General features: G+C 40.6%; 1 protein-coding gene across 1 annotated transcript in view; it reads right to left on the reverse strand.

The window, feature by feature from the left end:
• Nucleotides 1-22,777, reverse strand: part of sema5a (sema domain, seven thrombospondin repeats (type 1 and type 1-like), transmembrane domain (TM) and short cytoplasmic domain, (semaphorin) 5A) — a 161,983-nt gene that overhangs the window by 94,512 nt on the left and 44,694 nt on the right. The window contains exons 3-4 of the mRNA XM_052113736.1: nucleotides 14,826-14,925; nucleotides 7,553-7,598 (exon numbers count right to left, since the gene is read on the reverse strand). Of these exons, the coding sequence (XP_051969696.1) occupies nucleotides 7,553-7,598; nucleotides 14,826-14,925 (146 nt within the window). The remainder of the gene's footprint in view (nucleotides 1-7,552; nucleotides 7,599-14,825; nucleotides 14,926-22,777) is intronic.

Raw genomic sequence — 22,777 nt, forward strand, 5'->3', positions numbered from 1 at the left:
GTCAAGCGCAGAACCCACACTCAGGTCGTCCAGGGGTCAGCCTGGTACGCCTGTAAAACAGCATAGTGTGCAGAGCAGCACCAGCCTGACCTGCTGCTTGATAAGCCCTTCCCACTAAAGTGGAGGTTGTCCTACAAGGCTTTGAGGGGAGAGAGGGCTTTAAGTGATGATGCCGAGCCCGGCAAGAGATAGCCCGCAAGCGTCTCTTCGACCGGCGGCATCACTGAATACCGCCGTGCCTCAGCACCCACGATAGTCGAATATAATGATGTCGAGGGTATGCGAACACAGGAAGGAAATATATATATATATATATATATATATATATATATATATATATATGTATATATATATTATATTTATTTATTTTTGGGGTTCTCCATGAGCGAAAAAGCTCTTCATGGAGGTTATCAAAGAAGGGAAGGGACCCATGAGGCGTTCCCTTTCTTAGACTGGAAGATAAAATATATCCCCTAATTTGGAGCGTTTGGAGGTCTCTTTTTCGCGTGGCCAGTCCAATCTGGCAACCACACGAGTAACAACATCGAGCAATTTCCTCCGTAGATTTTTTTATCGCGGACAGAAAGCTCGGAGGCGGGAAGAGAATCGCGATCCACCTCATGACCCGAAGAAGCGTCGAGATCATGTGTGAAGGACCAGCTGGGTTTGGGGAGAGAGTGAGAGAAAGGGATCAACCCGTCTCTTGCTCCTCAGCCACATCCATGCAAGAGCCCCACGAACGATTATTATTTTTTTTTTCGTGAGTGCTGACTCCCGGAAGCAAGCGAGGCGAGCACGACACACTCTGCCTGTTAAAGCAAATCGCAGTGCTCGCACCTGCCCTGCTGCAACGCGAGAGCAGCGTGCTCTTACCCCCAAACAAACAGAGCAAAAACTGATGTGTGTCGTCTTCAGCTATAGAGCGAGAAGAGGGGAACACGCACCGTTTGCGGCTTTCAGTCATTCTCTCTTTTTCTAAACAGAAGAGAACAACGTTCACTGCACACTGCCTAACAGATTCTAACTTCTAACAGAGGAAAGAAAGTTTTGACAGGGTTTGTGAAACACACAGAAACAGAATCGCTCTGAAAAAAGAGTTTCTGACGACACCTGGTGACGTATCCATTTATAGTCTGGCCTCAGGTGCATCTAATGATTACATCAGCCGAGGCTATAAATTCCGGTCAATGTTCATTGACGTGTTCCACACATTATTCATCTCGGCTCACAGCAAAAGCTGTTCCCCGTAGTGCTTAGCAGTGCAACATCGTAGTGAAGCTTTTTGTAAAGGGAACTAAAGTCAAGGGATACCACACGTTTAGTCTGGATCAATAGAAGGTAACCTTTAGCATTCACAAAAAAAAACAACAACAAAAAAAAACACTTCAGTTTTTACAGTAATATAAAATATAAAGTGTCTTGTCCATGTATATATAAAATGATCTTTTACAGTAGAAGGTACTTATACAATTCTATTACAGTGCTGCCACATTTATCCTGCCATTAAAAGCCTTTTAATGCTTCATAACCCTGTGCTCTTTAGCACTAGCAGATGTGTTTCAGAGATATGATGGGTCAGTCTGTGGGTTTATTTTTCCCATTTCTGATGCATCATTGCAACTGAAAGCTTTATTCTGTGAGATCAATGAAGTATAAAAGCCGCACTTTCCAGGCTGTTTCCTTCTCGGGTCTCAGGACTTCTTGCTCATTGCGCTTTAATTGCCAAAATCATTCATAATGTGACCTCAGTGGTCTGTCTATGATGACATCAATCCGAGAAAAGATGGTAGAACTGAAAGTGGCTAAAAAGAGTACAATTTGCCAGAATTATATTTGTAGAGAATAGAGTAGAGAATAATGCTCAAAACAAATGCTACATTCTGAAAGAAACATATTCAAATCAAAACCTCACAAATAACAAGAGAACTAGAAATACTGCAGAAAGGATCAGCTAAGACCAGCATGAATTTCCATTTATGTACTTACATAATGCTAGTTTGGTAATGTTCTGACTGGTGTACCAGCAAAGCTATTCTCTTCACCAGCAAAAATGGTGGTCAATGAGAATATTTATTTCTGGTGAAGCTGGTTGGCTGAGAAAATCTTGCTGGTTAGGCTAGTTAAGAGGCATACCAACATCCAAAGCTGGTGACCAACCTGCACCTAGGCTACAATGAAATTGGCCCTGAAGTCAAGTTAAATTGGGAACCTCTAATCAAAATATCTCATCAGAACATTTCTCTTTTGAGAGAAAACTTGAGCAAAGTCAGCTGTGGCAGTAATAAAGGCCATAAAGGCCAAGAAGAAAAAGTTCAACCAAAATGCCATGCTGAGAGGCAAGTGAAGGAATTCTATTAAGGAGGAAAGGCTCATCTTTGTGATGGTGGTTCCCTGTGAGTGGGTCTGAACAAACGCATCTCAAAAGTAAGGTCTGGCCTGTTTGCTATTTCCCCCAGGAGGTCACCCTTATTGTGGAGACCCCAATGATGTCAAAGCTGTTAAATAGCCAGTGTTTGGCCAATTGAAGCCTCAAAAGATACCACTTCTTCACACTGGAAAAGGCCTTAAATACATTTCCAAACATGTCAATGTTTGTATGGTTTGTTGCAGGGTTACAAGATGCTTAATGAAAAAGGAGAGACAAAGTAACTTCCATCACTTTGCTGCAGCCATGCAATGATGGCAGTTACTCTTGGGTAATTATGCTTGAAATTTTCAAAAGGATGTAGAAGGAATAATGTCTAATTTGGCGGATTTCAGGCCTAGCTTCTTTCAGCTTAATTTGTCTTTTAAACTGTGCTCATTATTAGGATTTGATGGGCCAAGGCTTTATAGAAAAACCCTGAAGCAAAACATCTGGAGGAGCCTGATTCTAATATTTCATAATCAAAGTTAGACATTGTCCCATCCTATCACATCAAATCTATGTGAATATTAGTACTGTGCAAAAGTTTTAGGCAGTTGTGAACAATTTTGTATAGAGGATGTTTTCAAAACTAATGTCATGAAGAATTGTTTATTTATCAATTAACTTCATACAAAGTGTAGTGAACATAAAAAAACTAAATTCAATATTCAGTGTGATCACCCTATGCTTTTAAAACAGCACCAGTTACCCTAGGTACACTTTCAATGTCTTAGGCAGATAATTTGTTCCAAGCATCTAGGAGAACTTGACACAGTTTTATTTTGACTCAATTGCCTCTTCATGTAATCCCAGACTGACCCAATAATGTTGAGTTCCCTATCAAAAAGCTACACTTTGATGCTGCGCTGATTTAGCGCTTTGGGAATGTCTTTAGGAGTGACCAGCTGTGAATATGTGTGCAACGCATCAATGAAATTGTCAAAATGTATAGCCTCCGCCGGTGACATCATCAGGTCTTTTGTCTTCAGATCATTCGGTGTGTGTTGTGCTTCTTGACTGTCAGAACTTTCCACTTTCCTCTGTTAGGAGTTAGAATTGTTAGGCAGTGCACAGAAACCTTTCTCCTTTCTTTAAAAAAAGAAGAAGAAGTAGAATGACTGATAAACTAAGAAAGCGGTGTGTGTTCCCATGTTTACACTCTATGGCTGAGAGGGACACATACCAGTTTTGTTTTGTGTGTTTGGGGGAAAAGCATGCTGCTCTTGTGTTGGGGCGGGGCAGGTGCAAGCATTGCGATCTGTTCTCAGTCAAAATGCTTCACACTCGTCTTGCTTACTTCCGAGAGACAGCGCCCACTCTTCCATCATGGATCTGGCTGAGGAGCGAGAGACTGGTCCGTCCCTATTGTTTGCGTTCTCCCCAGATCCAGCTGGTCCTTCCCGTGATCGTGAAGCGTGCTCCGGCACCTCTTCGGTTCATGAGGGGGACCTTGAATCTCTTGAGTCTGTGGACTTCAAGCTACCCACCTCTGAGCATTCTGCGCATGATAATAAAGTGATGGAGGTATTACTCGAGGTGGTTACTTGTGCGGTGGCCAGGCTTCCATTAGACTGGCCATGAGAACAAGAGACCACCAAGTGCTCCAAACTGGAGGACAGATTTCTGTCTGGTGGCCAAGGGAAGGGAAAGCCTCATCAGTCCCTTCCCTTCTTTGATGACCTCCATGACGAGCTCTCTCGTTCATGGAGGAAACCTTATACTTCCCATGTCTTCGTGCCCATCGACGTCGACATATTCGACTATTGTGGGTGCTGAGGCAAGGGGGTATTCAGTGATGCCGACGGTAGAAGAGACACTTGCAGGTTATCTCTCGCCTGGCTCTGCATCGTCGCTAAAACGACCCATAAAACAACATAGGACAAACACAGAACCACATGAGATCACACAGACTAAATAACATACCTATATAAAGTGCACATGCAAACGTGTGCAAAAAGTACGGGACAGTACAATAAATTACTAAGAATTAACAGGACAATAGGCACAGTGAGAGACAGTGCAGCGCCGACCAGTACACAGTAGTGCAAAAAGATGACAGTTTCTAAAAATGCCAAATGTAAACATAAAATACTATGAAATAGTGTTCTATGCACATAGCAGTTATTGAGGTAGCAGCCAGGTATAAAGTGACAATAATTAAAGTGCAACTCAGGACACATGTGTGTATGTCATTCCAGTCTCTGAGTATTGAGGAGTCTGATGGCTTGAGGGAAGAAGCTGTTACACAGGCCCGAATGCTTCGGTACCTCTTACCAGAAAGCAGGAGGGTGAAGAGTTTGTGTGAGGGGTTAGTGGTGTCATCCACAATGCTGGTTGCTTTGCGGATGCAATGTTTTTTTGTAAATGTCTTTGATGGAGGGAAGAGAGACCCCAATGATATTCTCAGCTGTCCTCACTATCCTCTGCAGGGCTTTGCGGTCCAAAATGGTGCAAGTCCCAAACCAGTTGCTTAGGATGCTCTCGATAGTCCCTCTATAGAATGTAGTGAGGATGGGGGGTGAGAGATGTGCTTTCCTCAGCCTTCGAAGAAAGCAGAGATGCTGCTGGGCTTTCTTGGTAATAGAGCTCGTGTTGAGGGACGAGGTGAGGTTCTCCACCAGGTGAACACCAAGGAATTTGGTGCTCTTGACGATCTCCACAGAGGAGCCATCGATGTTCTGTGCTCTCCTAAAGTCAACAACCATCTCTTTTGTTTTGTCCACATTCAGAGACAGGTTGTTGGCTCCACACCAGTCCATTAGCAACTGCACCTCCTCTCTATATGCTGACTTGTGAGAGACACTTATGGCTCAACCTGTTGGGCATCAGAGATAAGGACAAAGTTTTCCTCCTTGATGCATCGGTTTTGCCTTCTGGCTTATTTGGTGATGCTATGAATTCAGTTATCACCAGGTTTCAGGAGGCAAAGAGTCATAAGGGCAATTCCTTCCTCGATGCACTCAGGGGGAGGGGTCGTCGGCCACCCAGCCCCGCCCTTCTAGACGAGAGGCTCAAAAACAAAGCGTGGCGAATCATGCTCCCCCTCATAGAGACTTGGGGCCGGTTCGTCGCCCTCAGCAGCCCCCAAAGCAAGACCTTAGGGCTGTTATCTCTAAAAAGAGAAAACCCTGACGGTTTTGAGCCCAGCCTCGTGGGGGTAGCCCCCCTCGGGTCGGGGTGCATTAAGCATTCACCTGTACCTTCCTGATACCCCCATGAAACCTCTCCATTCCTGCCATCTCTGGTGTTTCAGGAGTTAGAGGTTTCCAGCAAAATGTTGGGTGTTCTGTTGCTTTCTGCCATAGTCCAGGATGCGGAATACTCGACATCCCTTAAACAGGAAGTGTCAAAATTGATTCCCATCTCAGAGAACCTAGCAACTCTCTAAAAAGAATTGGGGATCTGCAGGCTTTTCCCATCTTGCATCCTGCTTAGATTTTGCCCCAGGAATGGCTAAAGCAATATTGCACCCTCACCCTGACTACCTGCCTAAGGTTCTTTTCTCGACCGTACATCTGGTCACTCTCGAAGCCTTCTACTCCCCACCATTTATAATGCCGGAGCAGGAAAGACTTCACGGACAGTGTCCAGTCCACGCCATTCAGACTTATGTCCACCGCACTAGCCAGTGGCGTAACTCAGGGCAACTATTTGTTTATCATGGGGGTCATAACAAAGGGGCGGCCTCCACCAAGCAAACTGTCACATTGGGTGAGGGATGCTATTGCCCTGGCCTATGAGGCGTGCGGTCAAGCTTCACCATTAGGTATCAGGGCTCACTCTACCAGAGAGGTCTCCTCCTCTAAAGCTTTGGCCAGAGGTGTCCCTCTGCAACATATTTGTAATACGGCGGGCTGGTCCTCTCCACATACATTCATAAGATTCTATAGTTTGGATGTTCATGCTACTCCAGGCTCTTATGTCCTTGAGGCACTGCGCTTCATTGCCACACTGAAGATGCCCCAGGACTGCTCTTCAGACAAAATACCTGATGATGCACCTGTGGCATATCTATTTATAGCCGCTTTACCGGCACATCCTGATGATGTCACTGGCAGAGGCTATACATTCTGTCAATGTCACTGACGTGTTGCACACATATTCACAGCTGGTCACTCCTAAAGACGTTCCCAAAGCGCTAAGTCAGTGCAGCATCTCATTCCGCTTTTATCAGGGAACAGGGGTTACAGTTAAGTAACCCAAGACGATCTGAGCTCTGTGGGGGTCATACCATCTGTAGCAGGATGACTTGCTCTACTTCAATTCTATTTTATTTGCAAAAGGACCATTTGGAATCTAAAACTGAAATGTCCTATTGACACACTAAACCAGAAGATATAAAATAACCATCTTAAGACAAGTTATTATTATTATTTTTTTTGTGTGTGAAACATTTAATATGCCTAGTACTGTTTATAAAAAGTTGTAAAATGATGTACAATGAAAATTTCTATTTTTAACATTCTGGACTATTTTTAGGTCACTAATCAAATGTAATTGTAAGCAAATGTGTGACATTGATTGTGTTAACTCCACAAGGTCAGATTCCATTTTTTCCATTGAAGTAGACAAGATGCTCTTTCTAAACATTCTAAAATCATGCTGGGATAACATGGTCATCAGGTTTTGCAAAAACTTGTAGAGTCCATGCCAGCTCGAGTGCATGCTATCATTAAAGCACAAGGGGGGCATACCAAATTGTGAAATTCATATAAATTTTTCAATTCAACTTATCACCGAAGTAGTTATAAGTTACATATCATTTATAATTCAAATGTAGGTATTAAATTAGAAAAATGCAAAATAGAATCATATTCCTGTAGGGGTCTCAGATTTTTAGACACAACTGTAAGTAAAGCTACTAAATAGGTTTCAAACCGCATGAATACAAGAAGGAGACTACGGACAGTTTACATGTTGCTTGAAGAAACAATACTAGCCCATGGGGCTTTAACGCTATCCACATTTTTATTATATCAAAATAAATTGACAACTTTAAAATTGGTAGAGTACTTCTCCTCGAGCCCATGAAGCCAATATAATTGGCATTCATACATAGCAGCAAGAACACCTGTTAGTCTCATCCTGTTTGTTTGCACTGTCTGAGCAATTCTGGGAAAGAAAGACAGAGATATTTTCACCCACCTGGATCAATGAAAGATCCTCTAAATGTAGCCTGAAGAGATGATTTCTGAAAGAGATGGAGAGAAAAAACAAAAAGGTATGATTTTCCAGACAGATCGGAGCAGAATTTGTCTCAGAGGCTGGGCAGCCACTGCGGTTATAAATGGTGATTTTTATGGGTTGCAACATTGTGGGTGAATCCATGTGTTAAAGCAATTGGCCAGTGTCGTGAGAGGAATGTTTTGAGTTTTTTTTTGTTTTTAAATAAAAAAGTCTATAAATATAACAGTGGATTTTGGTGCTACTAAATTGCCAAATTAACTGCTGACTAAATGATATTCATATGCTGCCTATATCCACCCATTTTTAATGTGTACACCTGGCGTACTAGTTCCTTTTAGGTATAATCGGTATACCTGGCTGAAGGCTAAATAAGTATAAAAGAAAAAACCCTCTTATGCAAAGTGTGTAGCCCACTGTCACTTTAATGAGCTGATACTGGACCTTGCCAAAGGATACAGGGCTTGTTTAGAATACCATAGGCCTGTAAATGCTTACTGCATTTTAACTCTAGGAAGCTAAATTCATTCTCATGTTTTTAATCACAGGGTGAAAGAGACTTAATTTGCTTCTCCAAACATCTCTTAGGGCTGAGTTTAATTTACTGTAGGAATAGCTCTGTGGGAACAGCCAAATGTAATCTTAAATCATAAATCAACATGAGGAACTACAAATCACATATCTGTCTAACATGATTTTCTGTCCATATATGATAGACAAAAGCAGACAAACATTCGATAAAAATAATATGGAGCATAACATGAAAATTGAGTCTGTACTATTTCATGATAAATCAAGTTGATGTGATAAAGGTCTACTTATTTTATCGACATGTCTATTGATTATGTTTCACTGCATTACCACTCAGTGTTATAGTACTCGAGATTGGACCATATTTTCATGGTCTTGTACTTGTCATGGACTTATGAGCAATTTGACTTGGTCGGACTCGGACTTAACTCCAAGTCCAGTTGAGTCCCTTAGCAAAAAAATACACACAGTGAAAGATTCGACTTATCTGAAATTTTTTTTTGACTGACAATATCAGAGATCTTGACGTCTGTCCTACATAGAATCAGAACTAGTGATGCCCAGTTCACAAATAAATAATTCTATTGAGTCGGTTCTTTTCAGCAAATTGGCCAAAAGGGTTAGCAAACAGGTCTGAATCGATTGGCTATTCAGTCCAATTATTTCTGACTGCTGTCTCACTGAATAATTTGTAGCAGCTTCTCACTCATTAAAACAGCATCAGGATATTTTAGAAAACGGAAAACAAACCAATCATTGGAGAAATTGAATATTTACCTACAGTCAACAAAAGAAAATTCCATTTGTGCTATGTCTTGTTTATAAGGGGCTGTTCACACCAAATGTGTTCGGTTCCACCCATGCTGTTTTTTAGTTGTTTTTCTACATGATAAACAAATGTCTTTAACCAGTGCATTACATATCGCTGTGTTTTTGGCATCTCATGCAGGAGCGCCTTGACTTTTTAAAGTTCTTTTGTCAAGTGAAAAAGAACATCAACTGTTAAAAATGTGTCTCAAGACACCTCTGTTATACTCTATTCCCTGATAGCACACGTACAACACCCAGATGTCTGTTTGATATGTGTTTACATCTGGAAGACATCAGGGATGTAAAGTAACGAATTACAAATACTCACGTAACTATTAATTAACTACTTTTTCCCAAGAATTGCACAATTTTAAGTAGTTTAAAAATGGTATACTTTTACTTGAGTACAAGTGCTGTAACTGTACTTTTAATGTGCTATTTTCCCACCATCTGTGTTCACTATTTCCCTGTTCAGATTTTATTTTTATCTATCAACATGATTGGCTAGGTAGAGTCTCAAGACTCCCGTCAAATCAATTCACATGTAAAAAACTTGAGAGCATGGCAGCTGTAGATCAGGTGACAACTGTTATGGATGTGGAGGATGCCTCAAGCACAGTTCAACACCTGAACATCACAGCTGCACCTGAAAGGGATTTTCACAGTGTAAAAGGCCAATTGCCAATTGTGAGTTTAAGTTGCCCAAGCCAGATATCAGCATTAATCCTGCCTCTAATTTGATGAAACATATCGTGGTAAATTTCATATTTCTGCTTACCAGATTCTGTGTCTATAATGTAGCCTGTAAATTAGCTTTATATCACTGAGATTATTGAGTTTGATGTGAGAGACATCTAGAAATGGGGTGTTCATTACATCGATCATGATAGCAAGACAACCACTGGTTGGTTGATCTAGTTAAAATATAAAAGATTTACTTTTTATTTCCTGACGTCTGTCGCTGAGTGCTGTTTGATTGACAGGCACTAATGTTTGAGTGCTATTGCGGGTTTGCACCTAAATGATCAAATATACTTTAGAATTCCACCAATGCCCGTCTTGATGAAGCATTAATGTAAACGCTGTCGGTTTGTTCGAAAGTGAATGTATGTTGTTGGATACATCAAATGTTGAACTTGAAGTGTACAACGAATTGAGCACTGTCTAGTAGGCTATGTCATACAAAATACTCTGGTCTCGGATTGGACTTGGACTCGGATGAGCTAGTCTCGACTACAACTCTGTTACCACTAAAGTCTTTAGAGCTTCCAACTATCAATGGCTCCTTTGCACAGGCCACTGGGCCATTAATTCTATGATATGTCATGACTATAAAGCTACACTCTCAATATAGAAGCATTCTGAGTGTACAGAGCTGATTCCAGGTTATTTAGTTCTAGAATGAGGCCAGGCCTAACGAGAAGGCTATACCATAGAGGACTTTAGAGGGCACCCCTCATAACATCATCACAGGGCCCAAATGTTCCCGTTGCCCCCACCATCCCATTAAGCAATGGAAAAATTTTTACCCTAACTCCTACCAGCACTGTAACCCCCATAGACATTGAGGAGTACATGTGCCCCTTCCAATTTTAAAATTTGTTTGTAATTTCATTAAAAGGATACTTCCCCCAAAAAATAAAAATTCTGGTCTTATTTACTTAACTTTATTACAAACTCATATGACTTTCTTTCTTTTGTGGAACATGTAAGGGAGAATGAGAGCCTCAGTCACCATTGACTTTTTATGTATGGAAAAAAGATGAAATTAAATTAAATTAAATGGTGACTGAGACTAACATTCCGTTCCACGGAAAAAAGAAAGTCATACAGATTTGGAACAACATGAGTAAATGTGAGTATATGATGACAGAATTTTCATTTTGGGTGAAAAATCACTTTATTGCAGATAATACAGAGTCATGCTTAGTATAAAAATCTGATTGGGTAGAGGCATGAGTCAGTTTACAATAATTAAATCTCTAAGTGTCTGATTTAAAACAGGTCTGATAAGTCAGGTCTTGGTAATTGGCAGAAATATTTCTTGAAAAGCTGAGTATCTTCATGAGAACCCTGTTCCTCAGTGACATTGATAGGAGCAGCTCAGCCAGTGCACCTTCAGCCCATTAGGCCAGACTGTTGGTATATTTTGGAAGCCTTGAGCACTGACAGCAGCTCTGGAAATCCCTTCTGCTCCAAAGATAACTAATCGAGCTGGAATTATCAGGGAGACTACATAGACAAGATTTTAGTATTCTTCCTCACAGCTTGATTTGAACAATATTGATCTATAATCCTTTAATCACCGATCCATAGTGGTGGACATTTTAACCACACAAAAAATGTGCTTCCAGCTGCTTTTGTCATTAATCAACAACTGTTTGATAACTTTTCAGGGTTATTTTTCAGAATACGTTTTAAAAACATAAACCATATAACATAATTTACTCACCCAGACGTTGCTCCACACCCGTATTACTTACTTTCTTCGTGAAACACAAAAAGAAATGTTAGGCAGAATGACAGCCTCAGTCACCATTCAATTTCATTGTACACTGTAAAAAAAATATGCAATGGAACTGAACAGTGACTAAGACTAAGTCAAAAGAAAGACATACAAACAACATAAGGATGAGTAAATTATGACAGAACCTATTCCTCTAAGACTTTATTACTTTAGAATAAACAATTATTGAAGCTTGTTGATTGTGAGGGTCACCTCCCCTATCTAAACAAGTTGCTGGAAATTATTGTTGTATAGTTCCCATCCTCAATTTAAAGTGCATTACTGGATTCAATAAGTTCCAGTTGTTTCTGTTTGTCTTGTTTTTGAGGCTTGCTGTCTCCAAGGCCAATACCAAACAGCCAAAGTAAAAGACCTCTCTTGACAGCTAGAGCCATTTGCAGAAACTGACTGAGCCTTCTCATTCTAGGAATATTGAGAACACAATGGTAAGAGAGTTTTATTTTAAGATGTGCAGAGAATGACTTCTTTAAAAACAATAGGTTACCTTTTCTGTAACCCCAGTTCTCTGAAACATTGAGTGGAGAGATACATCTATGGGACGGACACCCATACCTGACCTCTGTAAAAGCATCCAATTGCACCTGGCTTGACAGACAGGAGCATGCATACAATGCCACTGTAATGCCCTGCCCTTACCTGAGGGCATAAACGACCTGTAGGCACTACTTTTCCCCAGTGTGAAGATTCGCTTTTTGCACAAAAAGCTGGAGGCGGAGATGCAGTCCATCTTGTTAGGGAGGGCAGATTGGGAGGAGCAAGCAGGCCTCCCTGTGAGGGATTGACGTGTCTGTTATCAAAGTTTTGATGGTAGAGGGCACCCTCCCACACCCTACGCAGCCATATTCTTAACCTCCGAGTCAGTGAAACTTAACCGCTTAAGGTTGAGTGGGTCTCCCCAGTAGTGCTTCATGCCCTTAACACAAGCAGGGACAATGGGCAAAAAACATTTCCCAGGGCCGGGTGGCGGCCCCAAGTAGTTTCCCACTATAAACACCCCTCTCCTAATAGTGACTTTTTTTTAAGAGCCTGCCATTCAATCTTGAGCAGAGCTCAACACAATTCACAAACTTTGAGGAGGATAGCGTGCTGTAACACAGTTAAGCAGCCTGCTGGTGGAGAATGGACACGGGATGGCCTCCTAGTCTTTCAAGCCCTCAAGCACAGCATCATCATCTTTCCCAGAGCTGGGCAGCTCATAATTGAACAAAGAAACACTAGGAAGAGAAGGGTCCTTGATTAGACATAAGTCTGCTTGGTTGGCCCAACTGAGAGATTGCAAAGTCTGGGAGGCCCCCAGAGTAGCAGAATCATTGCCGTTTCCCTTGTCTGAGTCATCCTGCTCAAATACACTCCTTTGGGTAGCAGCTACCTTAAGCCAATGGTACTGGAGCTTTCTTGGCAAGGTGAAGCAATGGCTACAGTTCTCAGAAAGGGACAGAGCTTCCTCTGCCCGTTTTAATTCCATACGGGGTTCCGCATGTGGCTGGGCCTGCTAGCGACGGCTGGTGTCAGGGGCTAGCAGACATTGTAGGGTTTAGACTGGGCCATGCAGTGGAAAAAACTAAAGTCTAAATCCAATGTATCAGCAGCAGAGATACAGGGAAAAGTGCAAAGAAAAACATGGGCAGCCAAAAAATGTGAAGGCCAGCAAGCGTGGGTGGCTTGCAGGCTGAATAAAAACAGTAAACTAACCAGCATTCCTTAGGCAGCCATGCCTTGCAGAGGTTGATCCAAAGATGTGTCCTCCTGCAGACTGTTAAGTGAGAGAAAAGTGAAAATAAAGTCGAGATGTGAGTTTTAAGTGTAGAGGTTGCGACAAGCGAATGTCAACTGAGGAAATGTAGTGTGTATAGATCCTTTATGCCCTCAGGTAAGGGCGGGGCCTTACAGGGGCATTGGAATTGCGCTCTTGTCTGTCAAGCCAGACTTAGTGCAAATGGATGCTACTGCAGAGGTCAGGTATGGGTGTTTACTCCCATATGTGGATCTCAAACATGAGATGACGAAAGAGGACTACAGGGTTAAAAAAAAGAGTATTAAACTTCATTTGGTCTTGTATTTTAAGCCATTACCACAAATATATACACTTATTTTTAAAACCAGCTCATAGTTTAATACATTTTGTTTTATTTTTAGTGCAAACAAAGAATCCCAATAAATTGTTTTAGCAAACACTGTTAAGAAGACCACATCACCAGTATACAGTATGTTGTGTTTTACATACTGGTCCCCAAATGGGATGCTAGAATGCTGGTTTCCCTAACAGGCTTCTTAAAGGAATGTTCCAGATTCAATACAGGTTAAGCTCAATCAATAGCATTTTTGGCATGATGTTGATTACCACAAAAATAAATGCTAATTTCTTTTTACATTATAGGTAAGGCATTTACTATAGAAGCAAAGGGGGCTAGTCCATAAACATTAAAATCTTTTAAAAACTTTTATTAAACGCGGAAAATTCCTTTAACTAGCTTAATCAGCATGCCTATCCAAGTCAGCCTATTTCATCAGGGAGACCGTGCTGTTTGACCAGTTTTTTTAAAGCAACATTGCTATTCTGGTCTATTAAGTAAACTATCACTAACCACCATAAACCAGCTTGGAAAATGCTGTTTTTTCATCAGTGAAGTCAGACTTGATAATGACACATCACACTTTAAAATAGGTTTTGAAAGGTTAATTAAGACTACTTTTAAGTAAAAAAAAAAAGGAAAGAAAGAAAAATCTGGTCTTGATAGAATGAATAACTAGTGAAGTGAATGTTAATCCCTACTTTTGTGAGAAAAAGTGATTATTCTACCATTCCTAGCCCTGTGGGTCAACAAATTGTTATAGTGCTACATATCAAACCATTTCTGTGGTTGAAAATAATTGCTTGGAGACCTTCCAGGCTGCTGACAGATCAGGAATATGAGATTCATTTGGCTGAAAATGTAAAGTGGGACAGTGTGAAAGTCTATGTGAAAAATCAGCAGACACATTAATTAGGGCTGGACACAGGGAAACCCATCCTATTCTCACATTCATGGTGTGACTTTATATTTAATTTTTTTAAGTCTGTCAATGTGGAGGGTCTGTGGCTTTTTGTGTGACACCTTCCTCCAATTGGTTTCATTTTGGGGATTTGCAGAAACCCAGATTATATGTCAGTATTGGGCTAATCATGAGAAACATGGAAATTGTGGCAGTGTGACATTTTCACAGTAGGTGTCCATTTGGTGTTGCTGAAAATATAGTACAGCGTAGTGAGGCCCAGCAGACACATTGTCAGAACCTTTGACACTTAAACACTCATAATTATTATATTTGTCTACCAAGACACATGCTACTTAAATTTAACATGGTGATAGAGGAACCATCCATTACCTGGCACCTATGATTAATTCGTTCTGGCCAGGGTCAAAGGTCAGCTGTGAATAATCGACTGTTCCCTCAGATCTGAACCGATGGATCCATGGCTCGATTTCTGCAGCAGAGGAGATGAGACATGTAAGCACACATTTGTCTAAGAATACACACACGCATAGACAGTCAACATTTAAACTGAAAATGGTATGAGTGTTGGCTCCTTGGTTTTATGCATCTTTGGGAAAAATATCTTTTCTCTTGTCAGTTTGTGTGCGCCGGAGTGTGTGCTTTTGTTTGTGTGCGGGTGTGCAGTATGCATAGCAAATAAACTCACTGTGGCGCCTTTCATATTAACCCCTGCCCTTGGCTTCAAAAACGTAGTCATAGCATGTGTAAAATCTTTGTAGCCTACCTGCCTCTGTGTCATGGGATAGCTATTGGGTAGCAGCTCTAGTAATGCTAATTTCCTAAGCCACATTAATGGCCATTGCCTTTTCCAGCTCTGGGATGTAGTGTGACATTAGGGGTTGAATTATTTTTACAGTTCAAAGACTCTATAGCGATCACTGATGGCAGGGAACATTCGACATTGCTCGCATTGTACATCAGCCACATTAAAACCAGTTGCCTAATATTGTGTAGGTCCCCCACGTGCCACGAAAACAGTGCCAACCGCATATCAGAATAGCATTCTGAGATGCTATTCTTCTCACCACAATTGTGCAGAGTTGTTATCGAAGTTATCGTAGATTTTGTCAGTTCGAACCAGTCAGGCCATTCTCTGTTGACCTGTCTCATCAACAAGGCATTTCCATCCACATAACTGCCATTCACTGGATGTTTTCTGTTTTTGGCACCATTCGGAGTAAATTCTAGAGACTGTTGAGCATGAAAATCCCAGGAGATCAGCAGTTACAGAAATACTCAAACCAGCCCATCTGCCACCAAAAATCATCCATGCGATTATCTAATCAGCCAATCATGTGGCAGCAGTGCAGTGCATAAAATCATGCAATATAGGGTCAGGAGATTCAGTTAATGTTCACATCAACCATCAGAATAGGAAAAAAATGATCTCAGTGATTTGGACCGTGGCATGATTGTTGGTGCCAGATGGGCTGGTTTGAGTATTTCTGGAACAGCTGATCTCCTGGGATTTTCACACACAACAGTCTCTAGAATTTACTCCGAATGGTGCCAAAAACAAAAAACATCCAGTGAATGGCAGTTCTGTGGATGGAAATGCCTTGTTGATGAGACAGGTCAACAGAGAATGGCCAGACTGGTTCAAACTCACAAAGTATATGGTAACTCAGATAACCGCTCTGTACAATCATGGTGAGAAGAGTGTTGGCAATGTTTTGGTGGCACGAAGGGGACATACACAATATTAGTCAGGTAGTTTTAATGTTGTGGCTGATCGTTGTATGTTTTATCTTTACAGTCAATATTCATGTTCAGCCTGTGAATCAGGTATTACATAAAATTATAAGCAAAAATATTTCCGTTGCACTTTGTGAACAAATATGAATACAGACTAAATTAAAAACCTAACAGCAAATTAAATAAAAGGTAATCCACAGTGTTGCTTCAATAGAGTTTTTCTTTCTTTCAATAATTTGTTTAACAGCTAACAGTGAACAAAGCCTCCTTAAACTCTTGTGTGTTTGTTTTTCTTCTGAAGAACAGCATCTCAAGCAAAAGGAAGTCAGCATTCCCCAAAGATACAGCACACAACATCAATTACCACAATGTTCCTCCATAAATCTTGCATGTCTCTATGGGATAGCCCTAACTTCTCTGAGAATGGAGCTCTTAAATGAATGTGGAGACACTCTATTTTATTCTCCAGTCTTTTTGAGAAACATTTAAATAACATGACATTTTCAAATAATTCTCATGGAGCTCCTAGATGACTTAAAAGGCTAAAACCTGGGTATAGTCTACACTTGTAAGATAATAGTGGGTATTCATATTGGTTATCCCTAGATCCTCCATCAGGATGTTCTATGGAAATCGACCACACTTTCTTAAGATATCATATCGGTTTTATATATGTATAAGCTGTATTTTATGACAAATACATTTTTCCTTGATCTTTAATAAGAGTTACAACCCCAATATGAAAAATGCTAATAAAAACAAAAAGGATTGATTTGTAAATTATATTCACCCTTTGCTATATTGAAAGAACTAAACTACACATCATATCATGTTTTCCCTTGTGAATTTCATTGTTTTGTTTTTTTTAAATGTACAGTAATTTCAAATCGGATGATTGCAACATGCTCCAAAAAAGTTGGGACAGTCGAGTGTTTTCCACTGTGAAACATCACAATTTCTTCTTTTAACACTTATTAAGCATTTAGACACTGAAGAAACAAGTTTGTTAAGTTTAGAAAATGGAATTGTCCACCATTCATCCATTATATAGGTCTTTAGCTGCACAATTGTACATGGTCTTCATTGCCGTTTGGTGTGCTTCATAATGCGTCACAAATTCTCAATTGGAGACAGGTCATGACTGCAGGCAGGCCAACCTAGCACCCACAATCTCTGCTTACACAGCCATGCACTTGTAATTCGAGCAGTATGTGGTTTGAAGTTGTCCTGCTGAAAAATGCAGGGATGTCTCTGGAAAAGACAGAACTGGATGACCGTATATGTTTCTCCAAAATTTACATATCTGTCTGCATTTATGGTGTTCTCACAGATGTGCGAGTTACCCATGCCATGGGCACTGACACACCCCTGGCCCATACACACACTGGCTTTTGGACTTGATGCTAATACCAGCTTGGATGGTCCTTTTCCTCTTTGGCCCGGATAACATGATGGCTGTGTTTTTCAAAAACTTTTTTAAATGTGGACTCTTCAGACCAAAAAACACAGTTTCTACTTTCCAGCTAAGATGAGAGACACTTTTGGACAGTGTTGATTTAGAGCTTCTACTTTGCATAGTAAAGTCTTAACTTGCATCTGTGGATGCAGCGGCGAGTGTTGTTGACTAACAAAGGTTTACTTAAGTTATCCCAAGCCCATGTTCATGAAATCCATTATAGATGAATGCCATTTTTTAAGACAGTGACGTTTAAGGGATCAGAGATCACATGCATTCATAAGTAGTTTTCGTCTTGTCATTTATGCAGATTCCTTGAATCTTTTCACTATATTGTGCACAGGGGTGTAAAGTAACACATTACAAATACTCACGTTACTGTAATTAACTACTTTTTTCCCAGGAATTTTACTTTTTTAAGTATTAAAAACTTTTATACTTTTACTTGAGTCCATTTTAAGTGCTGTAACTGTACTTTTAATGCGCTGTTTTCCCACCCTCTGTGTTCGCTATTTCCCTGTCTTGATTTTATTTTTAATCTATCAACATGATACACTAGGGAGAGTCTTGTGACTCCCGTCAAATCAAATCACATGTAAAAAACTTGAATGGTAGCTGTAGATCAGTTGCAACTGTGGAGAATTCCTCAAGCACAGTTCAACACCTGAACATAACAGGTGCACCTGAAAGGGATTTTCACAGTGAAAAAGGCCAATTGCTTGATCCTGTCATGTGAGTTTAACTTGCTCAAGCCAGATATCAGCATTAATCCTGCCTCTAATATGAAAAAATATATCGAGGTAAATTTCATATTTCTGCTTACTAGATTCTGTGTCTATAATGTAGACTGAAATGTATCTATCTATCACTGAGATTATTGGGTTGATGTGAGAGATTAATGCAATGTTATCAATAGGGCTGGGCAATACAATTATCTAGATGTTTGTCAGAAAAAAGAGAGATGTCCTCGAACAAAATATTCAGTAGTTTTCTATATTTAGCCTATGATCTACATCTAGATCAGGGGTGTTCATTACATCAATCATGATAGCAAGAGCACCACTGGTTGTTTGATCTAGACAAAATATAAAGATTGACTATTTATTTCCTGACGTCTGTTGCTGCGTGCTGTCTGATTTAAAGGCGGCTAATGTTTGAGCGCTAATGCGCCTAAATAGTCAAAAATACTTTTTAATTCCACCAATGCCCGTCTTAATGAGGAATTAATGTAAACGCAGTCATTTATATCTAAAGTGAATTTAAACAGTGGGACAAGCGTATTTGCATCAAAATGCTGGACTTGAAGTGTCCAAGTTACCGAATTGAGCACTGTCTAGCTTATGTCTTATAAAGGCTATTAATCAGACAAGGAAATGAGAAAACCACTCACTGCTTTTGGCTGAATGACTTGAGTAGCTTTAAAAGTATTAATTCAATATAATAAAACATTTTTAATAATAACCCCTGACGTAGGGAGTGTGTTAATTGGTATAATAAATTACCAGGAAAGTAGAGATGATACAATAATTTATAATTATGCTTAGCTTTTATAAAGACAGAAAAGTATCAACATTTGCAGAGCAATACTTCAGCAGAACATTTCACCAGTCACAAACTTCAGAAAATTGTGCATCATGCATTAGAATGAGAACAGAACTATTGCTGGGCTTAAAAGATACAAGAACTAAATCAATGTGGAACATTGTACCTCAAAAGGAGGACAATATGGCCCCCAATGTGCTACTTAAAGCACAAAATAATTCACAAAAAAAAAAGAAAATTCTCTCATCATTTACTCACCCTCGTGCCATCTCTCTATGACTTTCTTTCTTCAGAACACAAATTAAGATTTTTAGAAGAATATTTCAGCTCTGTATGACCATGTAGGCAAGTGAAGGGGTGCCAAAATTTGGACCCTCAAAAAAGCACATAAAAGCAAAATAAAAGTAATACATACAACTCCAGTGGTTTAATCCATGACTTCAGAATTGATATGAAAGGTGTGGCTGAGAAACAGATCAATATTTAAGTAATGTTTTGCTAGAAATTCTTCTCTATGCCCAGTAGGTGGCGATATGCATGAAGAATGTGAATCACCAAAAACAAAAGAAGTGAAAGTTAAATTGGAGATTGACTGAGCAGGGAGGAGAATTAATAGTAAAAAAAGAATTAAATATTGATCTGTTTCTCACCACATCTATCATATCACTTCTGAAGACATGGATTAATCCACTGGAGGCACATGGATTAAACACCCCGGGGAGCGGCTAACTGCTCAGAAGTTTATGGACTGGCTGACCCAGCCATAGCCTTCTCTCTATTATTCTCCCCAAGAAAAAGGAACAAATTGTTCCATATAAGGTTCAGGTTGGGGGGTATCCCTCCAAAGAGGAGGACACCACAGAGACAATACCCAGCCCCGAGGGGGGTACAACTAAGTGGAATATGACACACGGTCTTACTGGGTCGGAGCGGAAGCACGTCTTGTGGAGCGGCACTGTGGTACGTCCTACTCAAGGAGGGGATGAGTTACTACAAACACGGTGACCAAGAACAGAGGGCCCTCTGCCCAAGGAAGATGCAGTTTACCAGTGGAGAAACCATTTTTCAGAATATACATCACATGGATTTGGCTAAGGAGACAACCAGCACGTGTGGAGCCCTTACCACAGTACGGAGGCCTAAGTGACGCACGTACTGTGGCGGCGGTGAGCCTCTCCGAAGACTCGTCGGCCACTGGGCTAAGGAGGAGGAACGTCCAGGGTTTGCACTTTTTTGTGAGCGCAACTGGGAGGAAAGCGCACTTCTTCACCTCAAGGGAGGGGAAAGGAGCTATGTGCAAGCTGTACACCCACCAGCTGACCCGAACATACTTGTTTGTGTCACCTGATAACACAAGGGACGAAACTGGCTCAACCCTGAGTTTATAGAACCTTACAAAGGTATTAGGTGTTGCCCAGCCCGCAGCTCTACAAATGTCTGCTAGAGAGGAGCCGCAGGATAATGCCCAAGAAGCCGCAACACCCCTGGTAGAGTGGGCTCGCAGGCAAGCAGGGGGTGGCACATGCTGAGCATGGTATATCACCCAGTGAGTGATCCTCTGTTTGGAGACAGCACTTCCTTTCCGCTGTCCACCGAAGCAGACAAAGAGCTGCTCGGAGCTTCTAAAGCTCTGTGTGCGATCCATGTAGATGTGAAGAGCATGCACCAGACACAGCAACGCGAAGGCTGGGTCTGCCTCTTCCAGGGGAAGCACTTGCAGGTTCACCACCTGATCCCTGAAAGGGATCGTGGGATCCTTGGTCACGTAGCCTGGTCAGGGTCTCAGGATAACGTGAAAGTATTCCAGACCGAACTCTAGGCACAGTTCGCTGACAGAGAACGCCTTCAGATCCCCTACCCTCTTGAAGGAGGTGAGCGCCATCAGGAGGACGGTCTTCAAAGAGAGTGCCTTTAGCTCAGCTGACTCAAGCGGCTCGAAGGGAGATCCTCGAAGGCCCCGAAGGACCACAGAGAGGTCCCACGAGGGAACGAGTTGCGGCCTGGGGGGAACCTGATGATAAAATCGTGTTTCCCCAAATGTCACGAGGAGCATGAGGTCCGAGAACCAAGTCCAGGAGGGCCAGTAAGGGGCCACTAAGAGGGTCTGCTCCTCATCCTCCCTGACCTTGAATAACGTCTGTGTTGATTTATGTGAATTGTGGAGCTTCAATATTTTAGCACCAGTTCGCTTTCATTGTATAGACCGAAAGAGCTGAAATATTGCAGATTGTGCGGGAGAGAGAGATAGTTTACGGACATGTCCGTCATGTGTGTGTTTGTGTCTTCTGTTTAAGTTTATTATTAAAATATTATTTATATTGAAAAGCCGGTTCTCGCCTCCTCCTTTCCATCTAAATTACGTTACATTCTCTTTCACTTGTTGTTACATAAATTTAGAAAAGAGAGTAGAGATAAGAAATAAATGTAAAACATATTGAGAAATATAGAATATAGGAAATATATCTAAATGCAGTATACAGGAATAAAGAAAATTAGAAATATACAAAAAATAATAATAAGCATGAAGGTGCACAAAATGAGTAGCCCAGATAGTGCAAAATATTTCAGTCATAAATGTATGAGTCAGTGCAGATTATTGTGCAAAAACAAGTCTCTGAGTGTGTAAATGATGCAGAGGTAGATCAAATGTACAGTGGTGTGCAAAATGTTCACAGCAATGTGCAAAGATGTCATCAGCAGTAGGTTTTGTGGGGTCTTTAAGAACTCAACTCCTTATGCAGTCTAAAAGACCTTTTAGTAGAAGAAAGTGGCAAAAATGTCTTGTTTCAAAATATTGAATAAATTAACACATGACTGCCCACATGACTGCCAACATTTATCAGGGATTTTCAATTTGCATATTGTGAGAGAAGCGGTCATAATTTAAAAAATGAAATGTGCTAATGTATATTTTCATGTACACTATTTCAGGTCTTTTTCCACCTTTGTGGAACAAGAGTCATATGGTGTGAAAGAGGCAGTTTAGGAATGAATGTCATAGAAAAATAACATGAAGATTTAAAACAACATGGCAGCTTTCCAAAAACCAACCTCAGAATGGAAGCAATTTAAAGCCTTCAAGGTCACTACATGTAACAGCTTCAGGAACTTCTTGATATGCTTTCTGTTAAAATGTCTGTTTTCTTGAATGGTCAAGGACTGTTTCTTTTAATAGACATTAATATGTGTACTGATTTAAAAAATTTTAAAGTGCAGGAAAGAAAATCTGACAAGTCACAGCTGTGTAAATTTTGGGGTCCTTGTAATTCTAGCATAAAGTTGCTGTAAAACAATGTCTCTAACCAGAAGTACTGTGGGAGGAGCCCAAGGCATGCGTATATATAAAATGAGACAAAACCACTTTACATAGAGTGTGTTTATACTGAAATGCTGATTTGGTGTCTTTTTCTAACCATAGTAAAAATAGATTAAAATTGTAACATATTTTTAAAGGCCTTCATACTCCTGTGAATCAGTAAAAAAACAACACACAGGCTACTGAAGTGTGTGCGTGTATGTGCCCTATTCACACCAAGAGTGAATATTCACTGAAAATGACACTTTTGTTTCAGAAAGCATATTGAGTTGT

The sequence above is a fragment of the Xyrauchen texanus genome, chromosome 41 (assembly GCF_025860055.1).
Source record: "Xyrauchen texanus isolate HMW12.3.18 chromosome 41, RBS_HiC_50CHRs, whole genome shotgun sequence".
Classification (NCBI taxonomy): Eukaryota; Metazoa; Chordata; class Actinopteri; order Cypriniformes; family Catostomidae; genus Xyrauchen; species Xyrauchen texanus.